This window comes from Polypterus senegalus, chromosome 7 (assembly GCF_016835505.1).
Source record: "Polypterus senegalus isolate Bchr_013 chromosome 7, ASM1683550v1, whole genome shotgun sequence".
NCBI lineage: Eukaryota > Metazoa > Chordata > Cladistia > Polypteriformes > Polypteridae > Polypterus > Polypterus senegalus.
The window spans coordinates 11,189,228-11,213,917 of NC_053160.1; the positions used below are offsets into that span (position 1 = coordinate 11,189,228).

Below are 24,690 nucleotides of genomic sequence, written 5' to 3' on the forward strand. Positions count from 1 at the left end.
TCTGAACTATTTGGAGTGCACACCTGTGTCTTCAGCTCTGACCGAGTTTATTTTTTATGACCAAATTCCGCCATATGTGGAATAATATGATTGTGTAATACAAGCAAAACTATCACTCAGGGGTAATTCTTCTTGTATTTAAATGGATGGGACCTGACAGGTCCCTTTATGGTTTGCTTTCTGCTCCCTGCAAACCGGCGATGAAGAAAGAATGTTGAGGAGACCGATGCTGACTACTGGATGATGAAGGCATGAGGGGGCGCTCTTGAGCCCATCCTTAAAGAAGCAGCAAAATGCGAGTTTTATGAAAAGACAAAACAACTTTTGAATCTCATCTCGACTGTTCATTTTTCAGACTCCTTTTCCATTAGCAGCTGTAAATATTGTTTTAATGAAATCCCTGCATGAGTGGAGGTCAAACAGAAGAGATCGGATACATTTCCATTTCCTTTTATTTGCTCAGCGTACGCTTTTATTCAACGCGGCTTACAAAAGAAGTCAACACAATCGAGTAAACGCCACGCTGGGGGAGTGTATGGGAGCAAATATGACAGGACAAGGGGACAAAGGTGACCATCACAAGAGGAAGAACGCAGAAGAAAAACACAAGCGACGTTCAACTCTTGGGTTACAAAAACCGAGGAAATCCATTATGAGTACCAGTGGAGAGCAGCTTCGGTCCTGGGGGGCCACGTGGGCTTCAGGATTTTGTTCCAACACAGCTGTTTAATGAGAAGTCAGTTATCCATCTCAATCAATCAATCAATCAATCAATCAACATTTATTTATATAGCACATTTTCATACAAACAGTAGCTCAAAGTGCTTTACAAAATGAAGAATAGAAAAATAAAAGACACAGTAAAAAATAAACATAAGTCAACATTAATTAACATCGAATAAGAGTAAGGTCCGATGGCCAGGGTGGACAGAAAAAACAAAACAAAAAAAAAAAACTCCAAAGGCTGGAGAAAAAAAAAAAAATCTGTAGGGATTCCAGACCACGAGACCACCCAGTCCCCTCTGGGCAATCTACCTAACATAAATGAAACAGTCCTCTTTGTATTTAGGGTTTTCATGGAAGGACCTGATGATGATGGTCACGTAGACTTCTGCCTTTTAATCCGTCCATCAATGTTGGTGCATCATGATGCTTTGAGAAGGTGGTGGTGGCGCAGGCCGCCACCACAAAGAAACCGGAAAAAGAAACAGAAGAGAGAGTTGGGGTCAGTACGGATTTTAGAGCCACTGTGAATAATTATTATGAAGAATTGAACATACAGAGTATCAGGATTAAGTTAAAGTGAAGTTAGGAGAAAGCCATGTGCTCTACTGTATTTCCTGGCGAATTCCTATTGGCAGGCTATTCCAGATTGTAGGTGCATAGCAGCAGAAGGCCGCCTCACCACTTCTTTTAAATTTAGCTCTTGGAATTCTAAGGAGACACTCATTTGAGGACCTGAGGTTACGATTTGGAATTTAAGGTGTCAGACATTCTGATATATAAGATGGAGCAGATTATTTAACGCTTTATAAACCATAAGCAGAATTTTAAAGTCAATTCTTAATGACACAGGCAACCAGTGTAGTGACATCAAAACTGGAGAAATGTGTTCGGATTTTCTTTTCCTAGTTAGGATTCTAGCAGCTGCATTCTGCACTCGTTGCAGTGATTTATGTTTTTTTTTGGTGGTCCTGAGAGGAGTGCGTTACAGTAATCTAGTCGACTGAAAACAAACGCGTGAACTCATTTCTCAGCATCTTTCAGTGATATAAGAGGTCTAACTTTAGCTATGTTGCTTAGGTGAAAAAATGCTGTCCTAGTGGTCTGATGAATATGCGATTTAAAATTCAGGTCACAGTCAACAGTTACCCCTAAATTTTTTACTTCCGTCTTAATTTTTAATCCTAATGCATCAAGTTTATTTCTGATAACCTCACTGAATCCATTATTGCCAATTACTAAAATTTCAGTTTTCTCTTTATTTAGTTTGAGAAAATTACTATTCATCCATTCAGAAATACCAGTAAGACATTGTGTTAGTGAATCAAGAGAGTCGGAGTCATCAGGTGCTATTGATAAGTACAGCTGTGTGTCATCAGCATAGCTGTGGTAGCTCACGTTGTAACCTGAGATAATCTGACCTAACGGAAGCATGTAGATTGAGAAGAGCAGCGGACCCAGGATAGAGCCTTGTGGAACACCATATCGGATATCTGTGTCTTTGAGATTTGATTACCACAACTTACAAAGAATTTTCTCCCTGCCAGGTAGGATTCAAACCAATTTAAGACCCTGCCAGAGAGGCCCACCCATTGACTAAGGCGATTTCTAAGAATATTGTGATCAATGGTGTCAAATGCAGCACTCAGATCTAAGAGGATGAGAACAGATAAATGGCCTCTGTCTGCATTTACCCGCAAGTCATTTACTACTTTAACGAGTGCAGTTTCTGTGCTGTGATTTGTTCTGAAACCTGACTGAAATTTATCAAGAATAGCAGGTTTATTGAGGTGGTCATTTAACTGCATAATGACTGCCTTCTCTAGAATTTTACTTAAGAAGGGCAGGTTAGAGATGGGTCTAAAATTTTCAAAGGCAGAGGGGTTGAGATTATTTTTCTTGAGCAGGGGTTTAACTACAGCAGTCTTAAGACAGTCTGGGAAGACCCCCGTATCTAATGACGAATTTACTATGTCCAGAATATTGTCAATTAGCACGCCTGATATTTCTTTGAAAAACCTTGTTGGTATTGGATCAAGGACGCAGGTGGAGGGTTTCAGTTGAGAGATTATACTATGTAATTCAGGTAATTTCCCCTTGGGATTAATAAAGTATCTATCTATCTATCTATCTATCTAAATCTATCCTGGTGAAAGCGTTTAATTTGTTTATAATGGAGTACCGGGGCTTAGGAGGTTCTGCAGTGTTGGGGAGATATACTATGTTATCTCTAATATCATTCATTTTTTGATTGAAAAATACAGCAATGTTCTCACAGGTTTCACTGGAAGTATTCTGGAGCATTGCTTTGTGTTACCTGGTTTAACAGACGATCAATTGTAGAAAATAAGACTCTGGGATTACTAGCATTGTTATTTATAATCTTAGAGAAATAGCAGCGCCTCTCAAGACGCACTGTGTTATTGTATTCTGTTATTTTAACCTTCAATATCTCATAATGGATAGTTAGTTTAGTTTTCCTCCATTTACGCTCAGCTCTCCGACATGTTCTCTTTAAATCAGACACTCTTTGGGTCTTCCATGGAATAACAATGCTAGAAGATTTTTTAACTGTCTTTTCAGGTGCAACTCTGTCAACAGCAGTTCTTACTTTAGAGTTAAAGTTTTCCACTTTACTATTTACATTATCCTCGCTATTATAGTTGGCATTATAAACGGACTGATTGCTTAGAATAGTTGTAAGTTTTAAAGCTGCTGATGAGTCAAAGAAGCGTTTTTTAACAAAATGCTTCTCATGGATGTTTTTTATCATTATTTCTATATTAAATAGTAGAAGGAAATGGTCTGATAGACCGATATCAATGACCTGTTTTATATCGACTTTCAGTCCTTTAGTAATCACTAAGTCTAACGTATGACCTGCTTTATGTGCAGGCTGATTTACGAGCTGCCTCAAATCAAAAGAGTCCAGGATGTTCATGAATTCTTTTACTTTTTCATCACACTGATTGTCGATATGAAAGTTAAAGTCGCCGACTATTAAGAGTGCGTCATAGTTTGTAATTAAAATTGATATTAAGAATTCCTCAAAAAAAGACGCGTTATATTTAGGAGGTCTATACACGGATAATACTAGAACGTGAGAATCTCCATGAATAACAACGGCGAGATACTCAAAGGACTTAAATTTACCAAAACTGACATCTTTACATTTTAATCGGCTCGAGTAAATGTTTGCCAAGCCGCCCCCCTTTTACCCCTGGCGGTCTGCACGAGTAAAACTGTAATCCGGAGGCGCAGATTCGATTAAAACATATGAGTTAAGCCACGTTTCACTTAGTGCAATAAAATCAATCTTTCTATCACTAATAAGATCGTTTATAAAAAATGTCTTGTTAGTTAAAGCTCTAACATTTAATAGTGCCATATTTAATGTTTCTGAAGGGCAGAGCTGAATTTTATGCGTGTATGGGAAAACAAGAAACAAAGGATTTTCGATTAGGGCCCGTGATATTCAGGTTTCGCACAATCGAATCACCTACCACGATTACATCACCCGGGGTTGAAGGAAGACTGGGGACGCGGAGAGGGTCGAATCGGTTCTGGATTGGGATGCTGGCCTGTGCCGATGGAGGAGTTCTAGCCTTGAACCCCCGCCTGCAAAGCTGAAACCCGTCGAGGTCTTCATCAGCGTTGTCGTTGCTCCTACGAGGCGCGGGGGTGAAGCCTACTTGCCCTTGGACTTGAGCGGCACGAGGTGGGGTTGATGTTACGCCGACTTCAGTTGTTGAGTGTGGTTTGTCCAGCAGCCGAGCCTTCAAGTCTCTGAGGTACCTTCGTCTGGACAGGAGTTTCTGAATCTGTTTGTCGAGTGCCTGGAGTTCTTCGATGACGACGGCAACACGATTCATCTCACTGTCGGCCATTGTCTGCTTCTACTTCCGCTTCCGCTTCTTCACCTAGGAAAGAAAGAGAGAACGAGAATACAAGGATGTGTGTCAGTGTGTGTGCCCATCCGGTTGGCATGTCTCTGCAGTTCATTTGCCATTCTAACAGATGGTATGTCACAAATATTTACGATGAAACAAAATTTCCTCGCGTTTTCCATTCCAACAGATGGTGCACCACAAATGTGAACACTGATTTTACAAATCCCGTATCAAGTGAGCTATAACAGAGGCATATGCATTGTGTGGTGTAATGCGTTGATCACTTAGATTTCCACATGTCTTAGATGAGTAGCACAGCTAGGAAAGAAAGAAAGAAAGAAAGAAAGAAAGAAAGAAAGAAAGAAAGAAAGAAAGAAAGACTCCACCTTAATAATAGTACAATTGTTTACATATCCGTCTCTGTGTCCATCCAGTTGCTATGTCCTGGTCATTGCAACAGATGGTTCATCACAAACGTGAACACTGATTTTACGAATCCCGTATCACATGAGCTATAACAGAGACATATGCATTGCATGGTGCTGTGTGTTGATCACTTAGATCTAACCATCTTCTTCATTAGTGACCAGTTTTTGCTGCCAATTACCTTCTTTTGCCTTAATTTTAATTACCTTGACTCAGGCCCCTCAGTTGTTTCCTTTTTCTTAATGAGCAGCCACACAATAACGAGCCACAAAACAAGAATCCATATGACCAGCTCACCTGTGCCCATCACAAAATATGTGAAAATAAAGAAAGGTGGAGGTCTCAGTAAGGCTGATCTCTCAGCTCATCAAAACATTGTGAGGGTGGTCTTAGAAAGGACAGAAAAATCAACCGGTCTGGAAATGTCTGCTGGGGCAGAATGAGAGCAGCAACAAGCCATGGAATTGAATAATGAGTTTAATTAACAGCAAGAATCTGCTTCTCATTGTGAAACTGGTTGGTGTCTGAAGCCCCGATTTAGCTGGTCATCTGTTGTCGTGTTTCATGCCTCATTTCTGTTTGGCTGCCATTTAATGAAGAAAGGAATCATTCAGAGGAAAGAATCGTTAAGAACAGGGCTATTAAAATGTAGGGAACAGGAGTTAATTAGCAGTCAAAACTGGTCACTGATTAGGAAAAGGGTTAGAATGAAAACCTGCAGCCACTGCGGCCCTCCAGGCCTGGAGTTCAACACCCATGACTTAGATTTTCACATGTCTTAGATGAATAGCATAGCTAGTAAAGAAAGAAAGAAAGAAAGACTCCACCTTAATAATAGTACAATTGTTTACATATCCGTCTCTGTGTCCATCCAGTTGCTATGTCCTGGTCATTGCAACAGATGGTTCATCACAAACGTGAACACTGATTTTACGAATCCCGTGTCACATGAGCTATAACAGAGACATATGCATTGCATGGTGTACTGCAAACATTAACATTGACGTCTGTGTTGATTGCTTAGATTTCCATATATCTTAGATGAGTAACACAGCTAGTGCTGTAAATAAATAAATACATAAATAAATAAAGAAATACTCCCACTCATCATAAACATTTTAGTAATACAATGTATTGCATGTGTCATTCCAACAGATGGTGCATCACAAATGTCAACACTGATATTACAAATCCCGTGTCACATGAGCTATAACAGAGACCTATGCGATGCATGGTGTACTGCAAACATTAACATTGACGTCTGTGTTGATTGCTTAGATTTCCACATATCTTAGATGAGTAGCACAACTAGTTAGGAAAGAAAGAAAGAAAGAAAGAGAAAGAAAGAAAGAAAGAAAGAAAGAGAAAGAAAGAAAGAAAGAAAGAAAAAGAAAGAATCATGTAAATTCATGGCTACCTTTTCAAAACAATCAAGGTCAAGTTGATAAGAAATGAGAATGTGGAGATGGATTTGAGGAGTTACAAAAAAAGCACAGAATAAGAAATGAGAGAATCGGAGGTACACCAAAAGTAGGAGAGACGTCTACGAAAGGACAGGAGTGGAGGTTGAAGTGGTGCGGACACGCGTTTAGGAGAGAAAATGAATGTATGGGTAAAAGAGTGATGGGAATGGAAGTCCAAGGGAAGAGAAAGCAAGAGGGGTGGATGGTTTAAGTCAAAGAAGATGAGAAGGAAACGGGCTTGACTAGCGAGGAGATGCAGGACCAAACTGTATGGAGAAGGTCGATCAAGCACATCAACCCCACACAGAAGTGGGAAAAGATGAAGAGAAGAAGCAGAAGAAGAGGAAGCGGAAGAAGAAGTGGAAGAAGAAAAAGAAGAAGTCAGCGATGGACATGGGGAAAAGCTTCCTCCAGGACATTACAACGATGGATAAGCGATATCAGGACAAGTGTGATCCATCACTGCTGGCCACTGAAACAGGAAACACCAGAAGCAAAGTACAAACAAAAATCAGCAGCAAAACTCTTTTTGCTCAGGTCAACTAATGCAATGTGACAGCAACATTAAGTGGATAAACACACTAAACTGGATAGAGGTGAATGTAATGTTTCTCAAGTATCCTATGTGATGCCATCAAACAGAAATTACTTTTGTGTTCAGCATGCATCCATCTATCATAATCACCACAAATATTTCAGGAAACAAGAAAATTGGTGGCCAAAGCCGTCTTTATGAAAGGCCATGAATGTGGCCATCAGGTAAAGTGGTTTATAGGGTCCTTATGGCCGCGTGTACAGAGGACGCTAAAGTTCTTCGATTTCAGATGTTAGCCACGATGTCAGGTTTTATTTCTTTTGGTCCAGGAACAGTTGGTTTCTACCTGACAATCTGTTGTGTATAATCCTGCGATGACGCTTACAGATTTGTTCAGGCACCATAACTTTCCTTTTAAAACATTTACAAAAACCGTGTATCTAGGCCTGTTCTCCACACACACTTACCTCATTATTTTAAGGACCGAACTTTGGTTGTGGTAATAAATCAGCAGCATATGAAGCTTTTGGATAGAATAGTAGATGTAGTTATGATATTAATAAAATGGAGTCGTTAAATGAATGCAGCGTGCCAATTGCACTTTTTATTACTGTACATCTGGATTATTGATGCTGCCAACATTTCCAAGGCTATAAATGCATTTATTTAGTGTATTGTAACAAAGGTTGACAGATGGTGTGTGATTATGTGCCATACAAAGAGTTTAAATCGAGATTCAGGCAGGAGGGCAGCACAGAAATGGGGCCAAGAGCCCCTGAAAGTTAAAATGTCTAGAAATTGTCTATGAAGAGCGTGGTGGGACACTGGCAGGAGATGCCAAGTATCTGGCCTGGTGATGTGTGTGGAGTCACGAGAGCATCGTTTCTTCCAACATAGTTTGCTGCAACTGTCCATGGGGGGTATTCCCCATCCCTGATCCCCATGGGGGCAGAGGGAATCCCCATCTCCCACTATGACTGTCTGCGGTGAATCTCCAGAGGGGGCACCTGATGGTCGACATTGGACTGGGGTCTCAAAGACACTAAGAAGGGCAAGATTGGATCATGAGGTTAAATAAAAAAACGTTTTAAGGAACAATTCACGAGAGGATTAAAAACCAAATAAAAATCGATGGAATGGACTTTCAGTGTGCGTTTCACTGTGGCTTCCTATCCAGATTGACTAAGCCTGAGGAGACATGCGAGAAAAGATGGCCAGAAATTGAAATCAGGTATGTGAAGGTCATGGAGGAAAACCAAAGACGTGTCCAGTGAGCTTTGAAACAAACAACAGCAACAATATTTCTTTCTATAGCCCATTTTTCATACAAGGGGTGTAGCTGAAAGTGCTTTATAAGATGAAGAAAGAAAAATATAAGATAAGACAACACTAAGTAACAAAGAATAAAGTGCAGTTAGATGGCTAGGAGGACAAAATTAAAAACAAACTCCGCAGGGGTTCTGAGGCCACGAGACCACCCAGCCCACAGTGGGCATTCTACCTCACATCAATGATCTCAGTCGGTCCTCATGGTATTTGTGTTCTGCTTGTCGCGCTGCGCGTCGATCATTTAAAAGCCTGTGCAGCAGCTGTCCTTTTGTGTCACTGCCTTGTCTCACGGGACGTTCAAGTGTCTCCAAGAAAATCACGTATCGTCTCCTTCCAGGCCTTCCATGATGCTTATTCTCATAATAGAGAGATACAGTGGAACCTCGGGTCACGAACGTCTCTGAACACGTACAAATCGGGTTACGACCAAAAAGATCGGCAAACTTTTGCATCTGTTCACGACCACACACTCGGCTGAGCAACAAGCCAGTTTCCCTCCCGGTTTGTACGCGCCGGTGATTTCCGCACGTGTTCAGCCTCTCCCTGTACAGTACATTGTTCTCAGTCAGACGTGCATCACGCAGAGGGACTTTACCACAAAACTGTAATCTCCTCTCCACCCAGCTTCCTCCTCACGTCCCTCATGCCGGAACGCGAATCATGTGAGGTTAGTTTTCTTGGTTGCTTTATGGTTAGTTTTTGTATAAATTACAGATTTTTCAAATGTATCTCATTAAAGAATAGTGTTTACAGCAAGCGGTTCGTAAGGCTGTAGCGTGAACTCTTGCAGTGTTACTTTTCTCTGTTCAAGGTTTTTACATTTAGTTTACTATTACATTGCGCATTCTATGGTATAATTAACTATTTTTGTGCTTAGAAATCTTAAAAAAAATTTATTTACATTCAGTTTGTATGGTCCGGAACAGATTAATTGTATTTACATACAATCCTATGGGGGAAATTACTTCGGGTCACGACCAAATCGGGTAACGACCAGAGTTTTGGAATGAATTACGGTCGTGACCCAAGGATCCACTGTACAGGTATGAAAATACAGGATAAAAATAATAACAATCTTCTTCTTCTTTTGGCTGCTCCCATTAGGATCATCTTCTTCCATATCGTCCTGTTCTCTCCATCTTGCTCACCCCAATCACCTTCATGTCCCCTCTCACCACATTCATAAACCTTCTCTTAGACCTTCCTCTTCTCCTCTTGCCAGGCAGCTCTATCCTTAACATCCTTCTCCCAATATACCCCTCATCTCTCCTCTGCACATGTCCAAACCAACACAATCTCTCCTCTCTGACTTTGTCTCCCAACTTGAGCTAACTCTCTAATGTCCTCATTTCTAATCCTGTCCATCCTCGTCACACCCAATGCAAATCTTAGCATCTTTAACTCTGCCACCTCCAGCTCTGTCTCCTGCTTTCTGGTCAGTGCCACCGTCTCCATCCCGTATAGCACAGCTGGTCTGTCTACCGTCCCATAATAATAATAATAATACATTTTATTTATATAGCGCCTTTCCCATGCCCAAACGAAACATTAGATGAAGATGAAGGTGTGATTCCAAAATACTTTCTCCACGTCATTTTTCTTCATTTCGGAATCAACTTTTTCCAGGATTGTTCATTTATCTTTCAGCGTAAACTGTCGCCATTTCTCACTTTTTTTTTGTTCATCTCAAAGAAAACTTTGTGAAGCGCTATGAAACTCGAACAGGACGGCATCTGCACACTACAACTACCCATGAGCACTCTCGGTGGAGCACAGACTCAGAATTCGGTTATTTGTGTGATGTCACGCCTACACGCTCACCAAGCTTACCCGAGACCGGAAATTTTGCAACAGACTGTCTGTCTCTTTGTGCCAACCTGTTGCAGGGTTCCCGACACTCGGAGCAGAAAGTGTAGGAGTGGCATTAAGTATTTTTTGCATCGCATTATTATCTTTGGCGGCCATTTTTGGTTGAAAAAGCATTTGTTATACTGAGATTTACATTTCGTTAAAATTAGATTTGTTTAACATGATGTCATTTGATCATTTGTCCGGGCCCACAAAAATGATTTGTTATTCTGAAAATTCCATTACTTCTTTATTTGTTATAACAGCGCCAACTTGCCACCCAAGACTTAATATACATTATACAAATGATTTGGAAAGGAATATAAATAGCAAGCTGGGTAAGTCTGCAGATGATACCAAGATAGGTGGATTAGCAGATGATTTGGAATCCGTTATATCATTACAGAAGGACTTGGATAGCAGACAGGCTTGGGCAGATTTGTGGACCATGAAATTTAATGTCAGTAAATGTAAAAATGTTTGGTTTAAATACCCAATGGGCTGTCGGAAAATTGAGAGCACACCTTATGAGAAGGATTTAAGAGTCTTAGTGGACTCTAAGCTATTGACTTCCAGACAGTGTTAGAAGCCATTAAGAAGAACAGAATGTCAGGTTATACAGCGCCTTGATGTGTGCAGTACAAGTCACAGGAGGTTCTGCTCAACCTTTATAACACACTGGTGAGGCCTCATCTGGAGTACTGGGTGCAGTTTGGGTCTCCAGGCTACAAAAAGGACATAACAGAGCTAGAGAAGGTCTGGAGAACAGCAACTAGGCTGATTCAGGGGCTACAGGGGATGAGTTATGAGGAAAGATTAAAAGAGCTGAGCCTTTACAGTTTAAGAAAAAGAAGACTAAGAGGAGACCTGACTGAACTGTTTAAAATGATGAAGTGAATTAGTCCAGTTGATTGAGACTGTGACTCTAAAATGAGGTCATCAAGAAGGACGTAGGAGTCATAGTAGACTCTATGCTATCGACTTCCCGACAGTGTTCAGAAGCCATTAAAAAGGCTAACAATGTCAGGTTATATAGCACCTTGATGTGTGCAGTACAAGTCACAGGAGGTTCTGCTCAAGCTTTATAACACACTGGTGAGGCCTCATCTGGAGTACTGGGTGAAGTTTTGGTCTAAAAGGCTACAAAAAGGACATAACAGCACTAGAGAAGGTTCAGAGAAGAGCGACTTGGCTGATTCAGGGCTACAGGGGATGAGTTATGAGGAAAGATTGAAAGAGCGGAGCCTTTACAGTTTAAGAAAAAGAAGACGAAGAGGAGACCTGACTGAAGTGTTTAAAATTATGAAATTTTTCACACAGAGAACCACAGACACTTGGAATAAGTGACCAAGTAGTGTAGTGGACTGTATGGACTTTCAAAACTCAAATTTTTTTTTTTTTGAAGAATTAAGTGGAGAGGACTGTTGGGCTGAATGGCCTGTTCTCGTCACGAGAAGCAGCTTGGACATTGAGATTAAACTAAAGTGAAAGCTTTGATTTTGCTTTCAGACAGGACTCAAATATTGACGGACCTTCACAACACCAACTAAACTACTTTCTTTTATCTTTCCATAGTGCTCTACAGAATGCGGTGATGGCACCAAAAGCAGAAGTGTGGTCTGTCTAATTCAGTCCAACAACAGCTTTGAAGTGACTGAGCCTTCTGAATGCAGTCACCTTGAGAAACCACCTACGGAGCAGCCATGCCACCTGAAGAATTGTGGAGCAAAATGGTTTACCACGGAATGGAGTGCGGTAAGACTCTTGTAATTAATGAGTGAGAATGCAAAATAAAGAGATTTAGGGTGGCAGTCCACCTATTAGGTGACTTAGGTGGCTGTTTAGGGTGCCATCGCCCAAGGGGCGGCCTTTATGCAAGTTAAGGGGTGCATGCCTGGCCGTGCTATGGACACTGAGTGTCACTGTTTATGTAACCCAGAAACTCAAGTGGCACACACTATGGACCTATAGACGCCAAGGGGAACCCCAACCCTGCCTAGGACTCCATATGGGCTTCGACCAGCATCCTTATCTTTTTAAGGAACAGGCCATCAGTTCATTCAAACAGCTGCTTCTTTCCAGGACCTTCATTTTCTAAATTAGGGATGCAGAGGGCCAGAACCTATTCTAACATCATCCATCCATGAATAGGGTATCAGTCTACTAGAAGACACACACATGATGCACTCACACACACACACACTCACACACACACACACTTACTAGAAGACACACACATGATGCACTCACACACACACACACTCACACACACACACACTCATTCAGTCAGGTTAATTTAGACATACCAGCTATCCTAACCTGTCAGATATTTTTTTATACTTTGGACCCATGACATCATGTTTACAGTTGTCACAGGCTCATATAGTACATTGTGGACGCAACACCCCAAGTATGCTGCAAAATATATACTACCAAATATATGCCAAAACAGTATATATTTATTTAATTATGATCATTTATTCAATGATAATGTATAGGGTCGCTAGCGACCCTGAATGCGGTTAAGTGTAAGTATTTTTTTCCTGCACATTTTAAGTTCGATGTTTGTTAACAAAACACACTTTTTTCAAGATTTTTGTATCTCTATATGTTAATTGCCTTTGCATTTAAATTTGATTAACTATTATATACTGTAGGTACGAATTTACAGAAGTAAGAGATAATAAAAGAAATGCTGTGACTCTTATCAGTACAGCAAGCCAATGAAAGAATCCTGATGTTGATGGCAAGTGACAAGTCAGAGGGAGACTGAGAGGCAAGCAGCAGGGAGACAAACGATGAACAACAGAGAAAGGCAGTGCTGAGTGATACTTCTAAGGCCATCAGATCCTGAATTGTGACTATGTGCTTTAGAATTCTTTAATTCTTAGGAGTTTTAGCTCACGACAGCTTCCATTTAATCCTGTGCACGTGTGTCATGACGTATCTGTGTTAATTCAATGTTTTGAAATGAACGAGAGAAAGGGAAGGACCAGGAGGTACAAATCTGTCCCACACCACAAAACATTAGAACACTCTAGATGAGAACAGGCCATTCTGTCCAGCAAAGCTCACCAGTCCTGTCCACTTAATTCATCTATGATAACATCAAGTCGAGTTTTAAAAGTCCCTAACGTCTTACTGTCTACCATACTACTTAGTCGCTAATTCCAAGTGTTTATCGTTCTTTGTGTAAAGAAATATCTCCTAATGTTTGTGCGAAATTTCTGCTTCACAAGTTTCCAGCTGTGTGTCCCTGTGTTCTTGATGAACTCATTTTAAAGTCCCAGTCTCGATCCACTGGACTAATTCCCTTCATAATTTTGAACACTCCAATCAGGTCTCCTCTTAATTTTCTTTTGTTTAAACTGTAAAGGCTCAGCTCTTTTAATCTGTCCTCATAACTCAGGAGCATGCAACAGCTGGGCTGCTGAAAAAACGTTTTTTCCGAAATGCCATTATGAAGCTAGGAGAAGACGTGTCTGCACCGTTGACCCGGTAACGCTTACACGAGACATGCCCATATATCGTTTCCTGAGCAACTCTTGGCACTAACTCTGTTGGCACTTTTACAGCCCGAGTAACCCTTGGGTCTAATGCTAAGGAGGTTAATGCCCTGTCAGATGAAAGAACCTTCTAGTTGATGATTCGAGTGCTCCTTCATCTGAGATGACCTTTCCATGGTCATTAGAAGACTCTAGACGAGAACAGGCCATTCAGCCCAACAAAGCTCGCCAGTCCTCTCCACTTGTTTCCTCCAAGAAAACATCAAGTCGGGTTTTGAAAGTCCCTTAACATCTCGCTGTCTACCACACTACTTGGTCACTTATTCCAAGTGTCTATCGTTCTTTGTGTAAAGAAAAACTTCCTAATGTTTCTGTGAAATTTACCCTTAACAAGTTTCCAACTGTGTCCCCGTGTTCTTGATGACATAAAGATAACGTTCTCAGGAAATGAAAAATTTACAGTGTGGTAAAGATTTGTCTTGGGATGATTAAAGCACTTGAAAGCCATTAATTAAACATAATTATATATCAAGTTTTATCATCTTCTAGGCCTGCCTTCTAATTACAAAACTGGTTAGAATGAAAGCCTTTAGCTCCTGTGGACCTCCAGGAGTGTAATTGAGTACCCCTGTTCTACAGTCATATGAAACTGTTTGGGAGCCCCTCTTAATTCTTTGGTTTTTTGTTTCTCATTGGCTGAGCTTTCAAAGTAGCAACTTCCTTTTAATATCTGACATGCCTTATGGAAACAGGAGTATTACAGCAGTGACATTAAGTTTATTGGATTAACAGAAAATATGCATCATAACAAAATTAGACAGGTGCATAAATGTGGGCACCCAACAGAGATATGACATCAATACTTAGTTGAGCCTCCTTTTGCAAATCTAACAGCCTCTCGACGCTGTCCTCCTATAGCCTTCGAAGAGTGTCTGGATTCTGGATGGAGGTATTGTTGACCATTCTTTATACAAAATCTCTCCAGTTCAGTTCAATTTGATGGACAGCCTGCTTCATATCATCCCATAGATTGTCAATGATATTCAAGTCAGGGGACTGTGACGGCCATTCCAGAACATTGTACTTCTCCCTCTGCACGAATGTCTTTGTAGATTTCGAACTGTGTTTTGGGTCATTGTCTTGTTGGAATATCCAACCCCTGTGTAACTTCAACTTTGTGACTGATGCTTGAATGTTATCCTGAAGAATGTGTTGATATTGGGTTGAATTCATCCAACCCTCGACCTTAACAAGGGCCCCAGTCCCTGAACTGGCCACACAGCCCCACAGCATGATGGAACCTCCACCAGATTTGACAGGAGGTAGCAGGTGTTTTTCTTGGAATGCAGTGTTCTTCTTCCACCATGCAAAGTGCTTTTTGTTCTGACCAAATAACTCCATTTTTGTCTCATCAGTCCAAAGCACTTTGTTCCAAAATTAATCTGGCTTGTCTAAATGAGCATTTGATACAACAAGCGACTCTGTTTGTGGCGTGAGTGCAGAAAGGGCTTTTTTCTCATCACCCTGCCATACAGATGTTCTTTGTGCAAATTACGCTGAATTGTAGAACGATGTACAGATACAGCGAGATGTTCTTGGAGGTCTTTGGAGGTGATCTGTGGATTGTCTGTCACCATTCTCACAATCCTGCTCATATGCCGCTCCTGTATTTGTTTGGCCTGCCAGACCTGAGGTTTAACAGCAACTGTGCCTGTGGCCTTCCATTTCCTGATTCCATTCCTGACAGTTTAAACCTCTGAGATGGCTTTTTGTAGCCTTCTGCTAAACCATGAGACTGAACAATCTTTGTTTTCAGATGTTTTGAGAGCTGCTTTGAGGATCCCATGCTGTCTGTCACTCTTCACAGGAGAGTCAAAAGGAAGAACAACTTTCAATTGAGCACCTTAAATACCTTTGACCACTCATGGTTGGACACTCCTGTCTATGAAGTTCAAGGCTTGATGAGCTCATCCAACCAAGTAATCAGCATTGAGCAGTTACAGGCATTCAAATCAGCACAATGACAAGGGGACACACATTCGTGCACAGCCAGTTTTTCACATTTGATTTCATTTCATACAACTAAATACTGCTTCACTAAAAAACACTGTTAGGAAAACACCGCAGATGTTCCTAGGAAATGAAAGACATACCACTGTTATCTTTATGTTCAAAGGAGAGTCAATTATTATGCAGGCTGAGAGGGGTTCCCTATCTTTTCATATGACTGTATATGAAAATGCACATTAGGTCAGATTTTCTCAAACTGTGGGGCGGGCCCCCCTAGGGGTGCACAAAGTAACCAAAAGGGGGTCGTGAAGATGTGAAAAAAAGAAAACAAGAATCGAAAATATGAAAAATCCATCTATTGAAATCAAAACAAATTAACTTAAACTACATTCTGATACTAGAAAAATAAATATAGAGTTAGATAAAAGTCGATAAAAGTTAAGTAGGTATAATAAAATAAAAACATAAAAAAAAAATTAGGGGGCGCAATTAAAACTGTTATGAAAACTCGGGTCGCAAATACGTAAAGGTTGAGAAACGCTGAATTAGAGGCAGCTCTAGTCGGGTGGACATTCAGCACCGAGTTTCATGGATGTTTTTTTGTAAAAGTGAATAAGAAAGACTTCTTTTTGCCATGTTTGATACTTTGATGGAGTCTATGGTGTTTATTAGAGGTGTGCAGCGGAGCCTGGAGAGTCCCGTCCTGTTAAAGACAACAAACGATCAATGACCGCGATCTAGGACTTTCTATGTTCATGCTGGTTTATCAGTAATGCCAACCTTTTTTGTTCCTTCTTTAGTGTTCCAAGTCATGTGATGGAGGCTACCGAGTGCGTGAAGTGCGCTGCCTTGCAGACGACATGACGGCGAGTACAAGTTGTGATCCGTTCTTCATGCCGGAAGACAGAGAGGACTGCAACCTCCAGCAGTGCATGGAGGAAATAGGTAACGCTGCCCACAGTCTGGCACGGGAGTTAATTAATTGTCAAGAGTGCATCATTTTTTCTTGAGTCATACAATCTCGAAGTTGACGTACAGTCGGACCTTCGTATCTGTGGCTTCCGCATCCATAGACTCGACCAACTGTGGATCGAAAATTTATGGGACAAAAAACTTCCAAAAAAGCAAAACTTGCACGCCAAGCTCTACGCTGAGCCAACGCGAATGAACTGACTTGTGTAGGCATACCGTGTTGTAGTCTCCCACCAACCTGAAGAATAACAACAGGCCTACAACTGCTGCAAAGTTTGTTCGATGATGGAAAGAAAAAGAAGAAACGGCTTCCTATTCCAGTAGACTGTCAGTTAACCGGCTACCACCGGGATTGGTAGATGCCAGATAAGTGTAGTTTCTGGTTGCTTGAGAGTTACAATTGAAAACTGGCCTAATACTGTAGTTGTAGTCCGTAGTAATTAAACGTTGTGGAAGGTCAGCCTCGACACAGGCAGGCATGGACTCCAGATGTCCTAAAAGCAGACATGTTTGATTCCTGGGCACACAACACAACACAACACTCAGCCCAATACAGTTCACAGTCCCTTAGACTTCCTTTTCTACTGCCATCTCCACTCCTCCCGTCACAAGCTCCATCCTCTTCCTCCAGCTCTCCGAATGGAGTGAGGCGGCCCCTTTAATGGCACACCTGGATGTGCTCCCTGATGATCTTCTGACAGCACTTCCTGGTGTGGCGGAAATGCTGCAGTCCATGGCTCAGGAACCATCCATGCGCCCCCTGGCAGTGGCCACTGACCCCCTCCAGGGCTGCGCTTCCCAGCTCTGTATCCGTGGCCCGGATGCTATCCAGAGGTGCTGCCCTCTTGCGCACCAGGGAAGATATGGCCCCTCTCCCGGTCATTCCCTTCTCGAGGCATCCCGGTGGGGGAAGGTCCCTGGTCGTCTGCCATAAAGTAAATGAACTCTTTAAGGGCTGACTATTTTCTTCAACAGTCGTAATATGCTGTCGGCCACTGGTGCTGTCTTCACGAGGCTGCCAAACTAAAGGTAGATCTGGCGAGAGAACATCCATCCATCCACCCATTATCCAACCTAACTACAGGGTCACGGGGGTCTGCTGGAGCCAATCCCAGCCAACACAGGGTGTAAGGCAGGAAACAAACCCCAGGCAGGGCGCCAGTCCACCGCAGGGCACACACACACACAGCAAGGACAATTTAGGATCGCCAATGCGCCTAACCTGCATGGCTTTGGACTGTGGAAGACACGGGGAGAACATGCAAACTCCACGCAGGGAGGACCCGGGAAGCAAACCCGGGTCACCTTACTGCGAGGCAGCAGCGCTACCCACTGCGCCACCGTGCCACCCACGTCCCTCATAGTAGTAGTAATTTATTTATATAGCGCCCTTCACAGACAAGGGTCACAGAGCGCTAAACAGCAATACAATACAAAGCATAACAAATAGAATAAAACATAAACATTACCAATAAAATAACAAAGAAGAATTACTCAGTACAGATTAAAAAGAAACGCTTTTAGTTGTTTTTAAAAAAATCCTGTATAACACACTGGTGAGGCCTCATCTGGAGTACTGGGTGCAGTTTTGGTCTCCAGGCTACAAAAAGGACACAACAGCACAAGAGAAGGTCTGGAGAAGAGCAACTAGGCTGATACCAGCGCTACAGGGGATGAGTTAGGAGGAAAGATTAAAAGAGCTGAGCCTTTACAGGAGATGAAGAGGAGACCTGACTGAAGTGTTCAAAATTATGAAGTGAATTAGTGCAGTGGATCAGATTGTGACTTTAAAATGACTTAATCAAGAAGGACTTAGGAGTCATTTTGGACTCGACACTATCGACTTCCAGACAGTGTTCAGAAGCCATAAAGAAGGCTAACAGAATGTCAGGTCATATAGCGCCTTGATGTGTGCAGTACAAGTCACAGGAGGTTCTGCTCAAGCTTTATAACACACTGGTGTACTTATCTGGAGTACTGGGTGCACTTTTGGTCTCCATTGAGAAGGACCTGGGAGTCATAGTGGACTGGTTATTGTCTATGTGTAGGCAGAGGACAGAAGTGATCAAAACATCTAATAGGATATTAGGTTATATAGCACCTTGATGTGTGGAGTACAAGTCAAGGGAGTTTATCTTTAAGTAAATGTAAAGTATTACATATAGGAGTCCACCTTATGAGAAGAATTTAGGAGTCATGGTGGACTCAACACTATCAACTGCCAGACAGTGTTCAGAAGCCATTAAGAAGGCTAACAAAATGTCAGGTTATATAGCGCCTTGATGTGTGCAGTACAAGTCACGGGAGGTTCTGCTCAAGCTTTATAACACACTGGTGAGGCCTCATCTGGAGTACTGGGTGCAGTTTTGGTCTCCAGGCTACTAAAAGGACATAGCAGCACTAGAGAAGGTCCTGAGAAGAGCAACTAGGCTGATTCAGGGGCTACAGAGGATGAGTTATAAGGAAAGATTAAAAGAGCTGAACCTTAAAGAGATTAAGAGGAGACCTGACTGAAGTGTTCAAAATTATGAAGTGAATTAGTGCAGTGGATCGAGACTGTTATTTTAAAATGAGTTCATCAAGAACACGGGGACACAGTTGGAAACTTGTTAAGGGGAAATTTTGCACAAACATCAGGAAGATTTTCTTTACACAAAGAAGGTTAGACACTTGGAAAAAGCGACCAAGTAGTGTGGTAGACAGTAAGACGTTAGGGACTCTCAAAACTCAACTTGATGTTTTTTTGGAAGAAGTAAGTGGAGAGGACTGGTGAGCTCTGTTGGGCTGAATGGCCTGTTCTCGTCCAGATTGTTCTGATGTTCGACAGACTCAGCTGCATGCAGACCATAAGACCGGCTATTCCGTAGTCTTGTTGCCACTGACTGAAAGGCACAATCCCTATGGGTTTTTAGCCAGGTGCGTGGGACAACTAGAAGGCCCCTGTTGCCCAGAGTCCAACAAGCTGTACAGTGTTGAAGCTACTCAGGAGCTTGTCTGTGCGAGGCTCTACAAGTAAGTACGAAAACTTTAAAATGAATTCTGTAATTCTATAAAACACTGGGAGCCAGTGCAGTGTGTGCAGAATGGGAGTGATATGATCATTCCAGCTAGCACGAGTTAGGAGCCTGGTGGCTGTAGACGTGAGAGAGAGGACTTGCTCAAACCCGTGTAAAGATTATTACAGTAATCTTAAGTAAATAAAAGAATGAACAAGCATCGCCAATTCTGACTTTGAAACAGCAGTTCTTAGTTTAGAAAGATTTCTTAAAACAGTACAATACAATACAATTTATTTTTATATAGCCCAAAATCACACAAGAAGTGCCGCAATGGGCTTTAACAGGTCCTGCCTCTTGACAGCGCCCAAGCCTTGACTCTCTAAGAAGACAAGGAAACACTCCCAAAAACCCTAGTAGGGAAAAAAATGGAAGAAACCTCAGGAAAGGCAGTTCAAAGAGAGACCCCTTTCCAGGTGGGCTGGGCGTGCAGTGGGTGTCAAAAAAAAAGGGGGTCAGTATAATACGCAGAACAGAAGAAATCCTCAATACAGTGTAAAAATAAATATATTAGAAGTACAGAGTAGAATTTAACAGTAGATGATATCACATAATAGGATTTGGATTTGTCTAGAGTCCAGGAGACCTCATTCATCAAGCTGACTCTCCCATTTGACCATTCCACATCTGAAATAGCGCTAATCCAATGAAAGGACCCCTCTACCCCATGATTCCTGCGATCCTCCATCAGGGATGACTTTACCTTAGGCAGGCAAAACAACTTGGCAGGTGGGCCGTGGCACCAAGTGCCACATTTGTGAACTGAGAAGAGAAACCGAATAGGTGAGGGTTAGTATCAAATTATAAATATCATATTATTTATGTTTTAATGCTAATGACTAACAACAGAGAGATGGAGTCTGCACAGTTAATCAGCAGCTCTAGTCAGGGTGTGCTAAACTGAAGTCTTCAGCTGGTATCTCTTATAGTAGCAGGCAGACCATTCCACAGTTTAGGGACCCCCTGTTACTAAAAGCTCGACCTCCCACTGTTATTTTCTTAATCCTTGGAATCCTAAGCAGGCTGCCATCTTGAGATCTTAATGTGCGCTCAGGTTTGTAAGTCATGATAAGTTCAGACAAGTAAGCCGGACCTTGGCCATTTAATGCTTTATACGTTAAAAGGAGGATTTTGAAGTCTGCCCTGAACTTAACTGGGAGTCAGTGTAAGGATTTAAGAACCGGAGTTATGTGTTCGTATTTTCTTGTTCTTAAATGAAGGAAACACGAGCGACTGATTGATCTTACATAAGAATCAAGCGTCAGGGACTGGTCAAAGATAACCCCAAGGTTACGTGAACACGACTCAATAACAGGAGAGACAGAAGATCATTTTTAGCTAATCTCAGAATGAAGAACAGAAGGAGCAACAATTAATACCTCGGTCTTTCTGGATATTTAACTTCAAGTAATTAACTACTGAGCCAGTCGTGAACCTAACACAGACAATCGACCAAAGTGACCAAAGTATTAATTTGATTGAGTTTAAATGAAAAATAAAGTTGTGTATTATCTGAATAGACATGAGACGAGATAATAGAATTAAGAATCTGTGATAAGGGAAGAATATATAAAGAGAAATAAAATTTAGAACCGAGCCCTACACGTGCCGCATACATGCAGGAGAGTTGGGTCGCCAGAACTGATGTGCGAGGTCTGGCCTTACACAAGGGTTGCGTGCACATGGTGCACCAAGTTTAAAATTGCATTTCCGATAAGTCTATTTTATTTTATTTTAAGAATTATTTTGCCGGTTGCTTGAGTTCCGGTGAGCGGAGAGTCGACTGTACGATGTTTCTAACTAAATCATCTGCAATTGTGAAGCCTCAACCTACCGATACTTGAAGACCCTCAGCCGTCAACCTCCACAGAGCCTGATGTTTGTATTGTAGTGACCTCAGGGTCCGAACAGAATGTTCAGGTGGCCACTCAGCGCCCGAGGTGGCGTGAATACCTGGAGAAGATGACTATAAAGATGGCCATGATCGACAGGTAAAACATGTGAACATGGACACATGCAGCAGTAATCAGACCACTCATATAAAACCTTAATTTTTAACATTTAACCTCCTCGACGTTAACCACGAGCGTCACTCAGGCTCAGAATTCTATGTAAAAATGGTTAACCCCGAGTACTACTCAGGAAAACCAATACAGGGATAACACGCAGGACAGTATATCCTAATGCCATCCTGAAGATGAAGTAACATCATGCTGTAAAAATTTGTCTAGTAAGTGCTGCCACGCAATGTAACTCATCAATATTCATGAGAGGGGTGGAGCCTGTAACCAAAATAAAAAAAAAAACAAAATGGCATGTAAATGAGAAGCTGTAAAGCCAGATTTAGAACAACTGAAACAGAACCATTTGGTGAATCAAGCGATGGTGAGGACGGTGTGAACTGGTCATCTGACCTTGACACGGAGAGTGAAACCGATGCACACGGCACTGTACGACCGAACCGATATTCCTGGACTTGTGAAGCTGAAGCGGAATTGATAAAGACCAAATGATTGCAATCAAGTGGAAGGACAAGAAAGACGTTGGCCCGTTGACAGCTCTCAATGTTTGTTTCAGGGGACATGTGGAACCCCACAATAACAGGTCAGGTTGGGGAGCATGCACTGGTACAGCACGTCGCTGCTCCCGCCAAACAATGAAACAGCTCAGGATGCCGGGTGACAACCCTCCCTGGCAGACGGGTAGTCCAGTCCCACCCACCATCTATCTGTCACAGCCTGGTGTTACGTGGGCGTCCCCTTGGCCTGGTCCAGCCACTCAGGTCCTCAACAATGAAGGTCACCCTCAGGTAATCGTGCTACATGGCCGCAGTGTCGTTACTGACGCTCTCTCGCAATGCAGGTCATGTGCCTCATTTGGGACTCTGTGAGTGACACAAAGTCAAACCAGCGGCACCCAAGGATTTTCTGAAGAGATACGCATGAAGGAGTCCAGTCTTCGTCTCAGGTCACTGGATAGCGTCCATGTCTCCAACCATATAGGGAGCACCAGGACTCTAAAGACTTGGATCTTCGTCCTTTTGCTGAGATATCAGGAGCGCCACACACCCCTTTACAGCGACCTCATGACCGTTCATGCCCTCCCAATCCATCTGCTGGCTTCATAGGAAGAATCACCAGAGACATGAATGTCACTGCCGGGGTAAGTAAACCTCTCGATGACGAGGTCGACACTCTCTCCGCAGACAGACACACTGAGGATGGCCATGCCCAAGAGGTCACTAACACAGTGGTATAAAATAGGAGTGTGCGATCAATCGGCAAAGAAACAGCACTGAGCAGGGTGTCATGGTGCTGTGATGGCGAGAGGTTACATTCATGACATGAACATTTCAATAACTGCAGAGAAAATCATGGGGAACCTGTAACACTCGAGCCTGTGGGAGGGAAACCTGTTAGGTGCAGAAGGGAGTCCAATGTCTCATTTCTTTTCTTTCTCTTTTCTTCCTCATTTTAGATGAAAACTGCCGAGATATGTACTTTAACTGCAACGTGGTGGTCCAGGCCAGGCTTTGCATCTACTCGTACTACAAGACGGCCTGCTGTGCGTCGTGCAGGAAAGTCAGCAGGAGGAACGGACGTATAAGAAGACGATAACAAGCCTGAGGACGAAAGAGTGTGGACCGTTTTTCAAAAAAAGTGCATTCGAGCAAAGCTGGGGAAGGGGAAGGGGGGAAATTATGATGGCATTGCATGTTCTTTATGCTTATTTAATTTGGCAGATTGAAAAGAAAGAAAGAAAGAAAAAAAGAAAGAGAAAGAAAGATCGATCATAGAAATTCATGGCTACCTTTTCAAAATAATTATTAACAGGCCAACTGAATAAAAGAAAGAAAGAAAGAAAAAAAGAAAGATCATAGAAATTCATGGCTACCTTTTCAAAATGATTACTAACAGGCCAACTGAAAAAGAAAAGACAGACAGAAAGAAACAGAAAGAGAAATGCCAATAATGTACTACTGACCGATCCTTTCTAAGTGTTTCACACGCTGGTACTTTGAACTGTAAGAAGCCCGTGCCAATCGCCGTCGCGCCACATTGTATCAGAGTCAGAGGTGTTCCTTGTCATATAAAATATTTTTTATTTTAAAATGAAGCGCATGGAGTGCTTAAATCATGTCATGGGTCAGGGTTGGCCTACACAGGGCGGCAGCCTTTGTTTTTAATACTTTGAACGTGGAAGCGAGTCGATGCCCCGGGGCGGCATACGTGATGCCTGCAAATGCCAATCACCCCTTACATCCCAATTAAACTCAAATCACAGTCCTTCAGTTGTGCTGACATTGGGGAGGATTCAGGTTACACCCTCAGTGCTTCGTGATGCCAGAACTACCATCGACGTGTAAATTGAATCCATACGCTGTTAGCGCGCAGTGCTAATTCTCTGGAAACGTTTATTCAGGATCCCTTCCAGTGAGTTTCAAACCTCCTGAGCCCACCCTGCTAACTTTTAGAGTGAACTGTGGCACAAATGGGCCCGCCAGTGAAGATGTGTGAGAGGTGCACATCTGCTGATGGGAGGACAATGTAGGTTTGGAAGCAGGACAGAAAAGCAGAGAGTAACGAAGAGAGAAGAAAATGCTTAATGCATCACCTCGGGGCCGGAAAACAGTCAACGTGGGTGCATCGCCTTCATCTCAGGCTGACTTACATTCGTGTTTATTTGGTGCAGTGTGGTATCTTTTCTAATCATTGCACAACACAGCACTATCAAGTGGCAGATTAATCATATTGGCAAATTAAACACAGTTAAAATAAATAATAGCAAATGGACACCTTGGCTTAAGACAACTCAGAAGATCACAGCCTGTTATTGTTGATTCTGTAGATTTTTTTTTGCAATTGGAACAAATGAAGAGTAAGTAGCTTGGTCAGAGAGGTCACAAAAACACAGAGACGGGAACTGAATTGG

General features: G+C 42.2%; 1 protein-coding gene across 1 annotated transcript in view; it reads left to right on the forward strand.

The window, feature by feature from the left end:
- adamtsl7 (ADAMTS-like 7) overlaps nt 1-23,874 on the forward strand; it is a 324,601-nt gene extending 300,727 nt beyond the window's left edge. Inside the window, exons 10-12 of the mRNA XM_039758226.1 lie at nt 11,790-11,969; nt 16,531-16,675; nt 23,236-23,874. Of these exons, the coding sequence (XP_039614160.1) occupies nt 11,790-11,969; nt 16,531-16,675; nt 23,236-23,375 (465 nt within the window). The 3' untranslated portion in view covers nt 23,376-23,874. The remainder of the gene's footprint in view (nt 1-11,789; nt 11,970-16,530; nt 16,676-23,235) is intronic.
- The last annotated feature ends 816 nt before the right edge of the window (nt 23,875-24,690 follow it).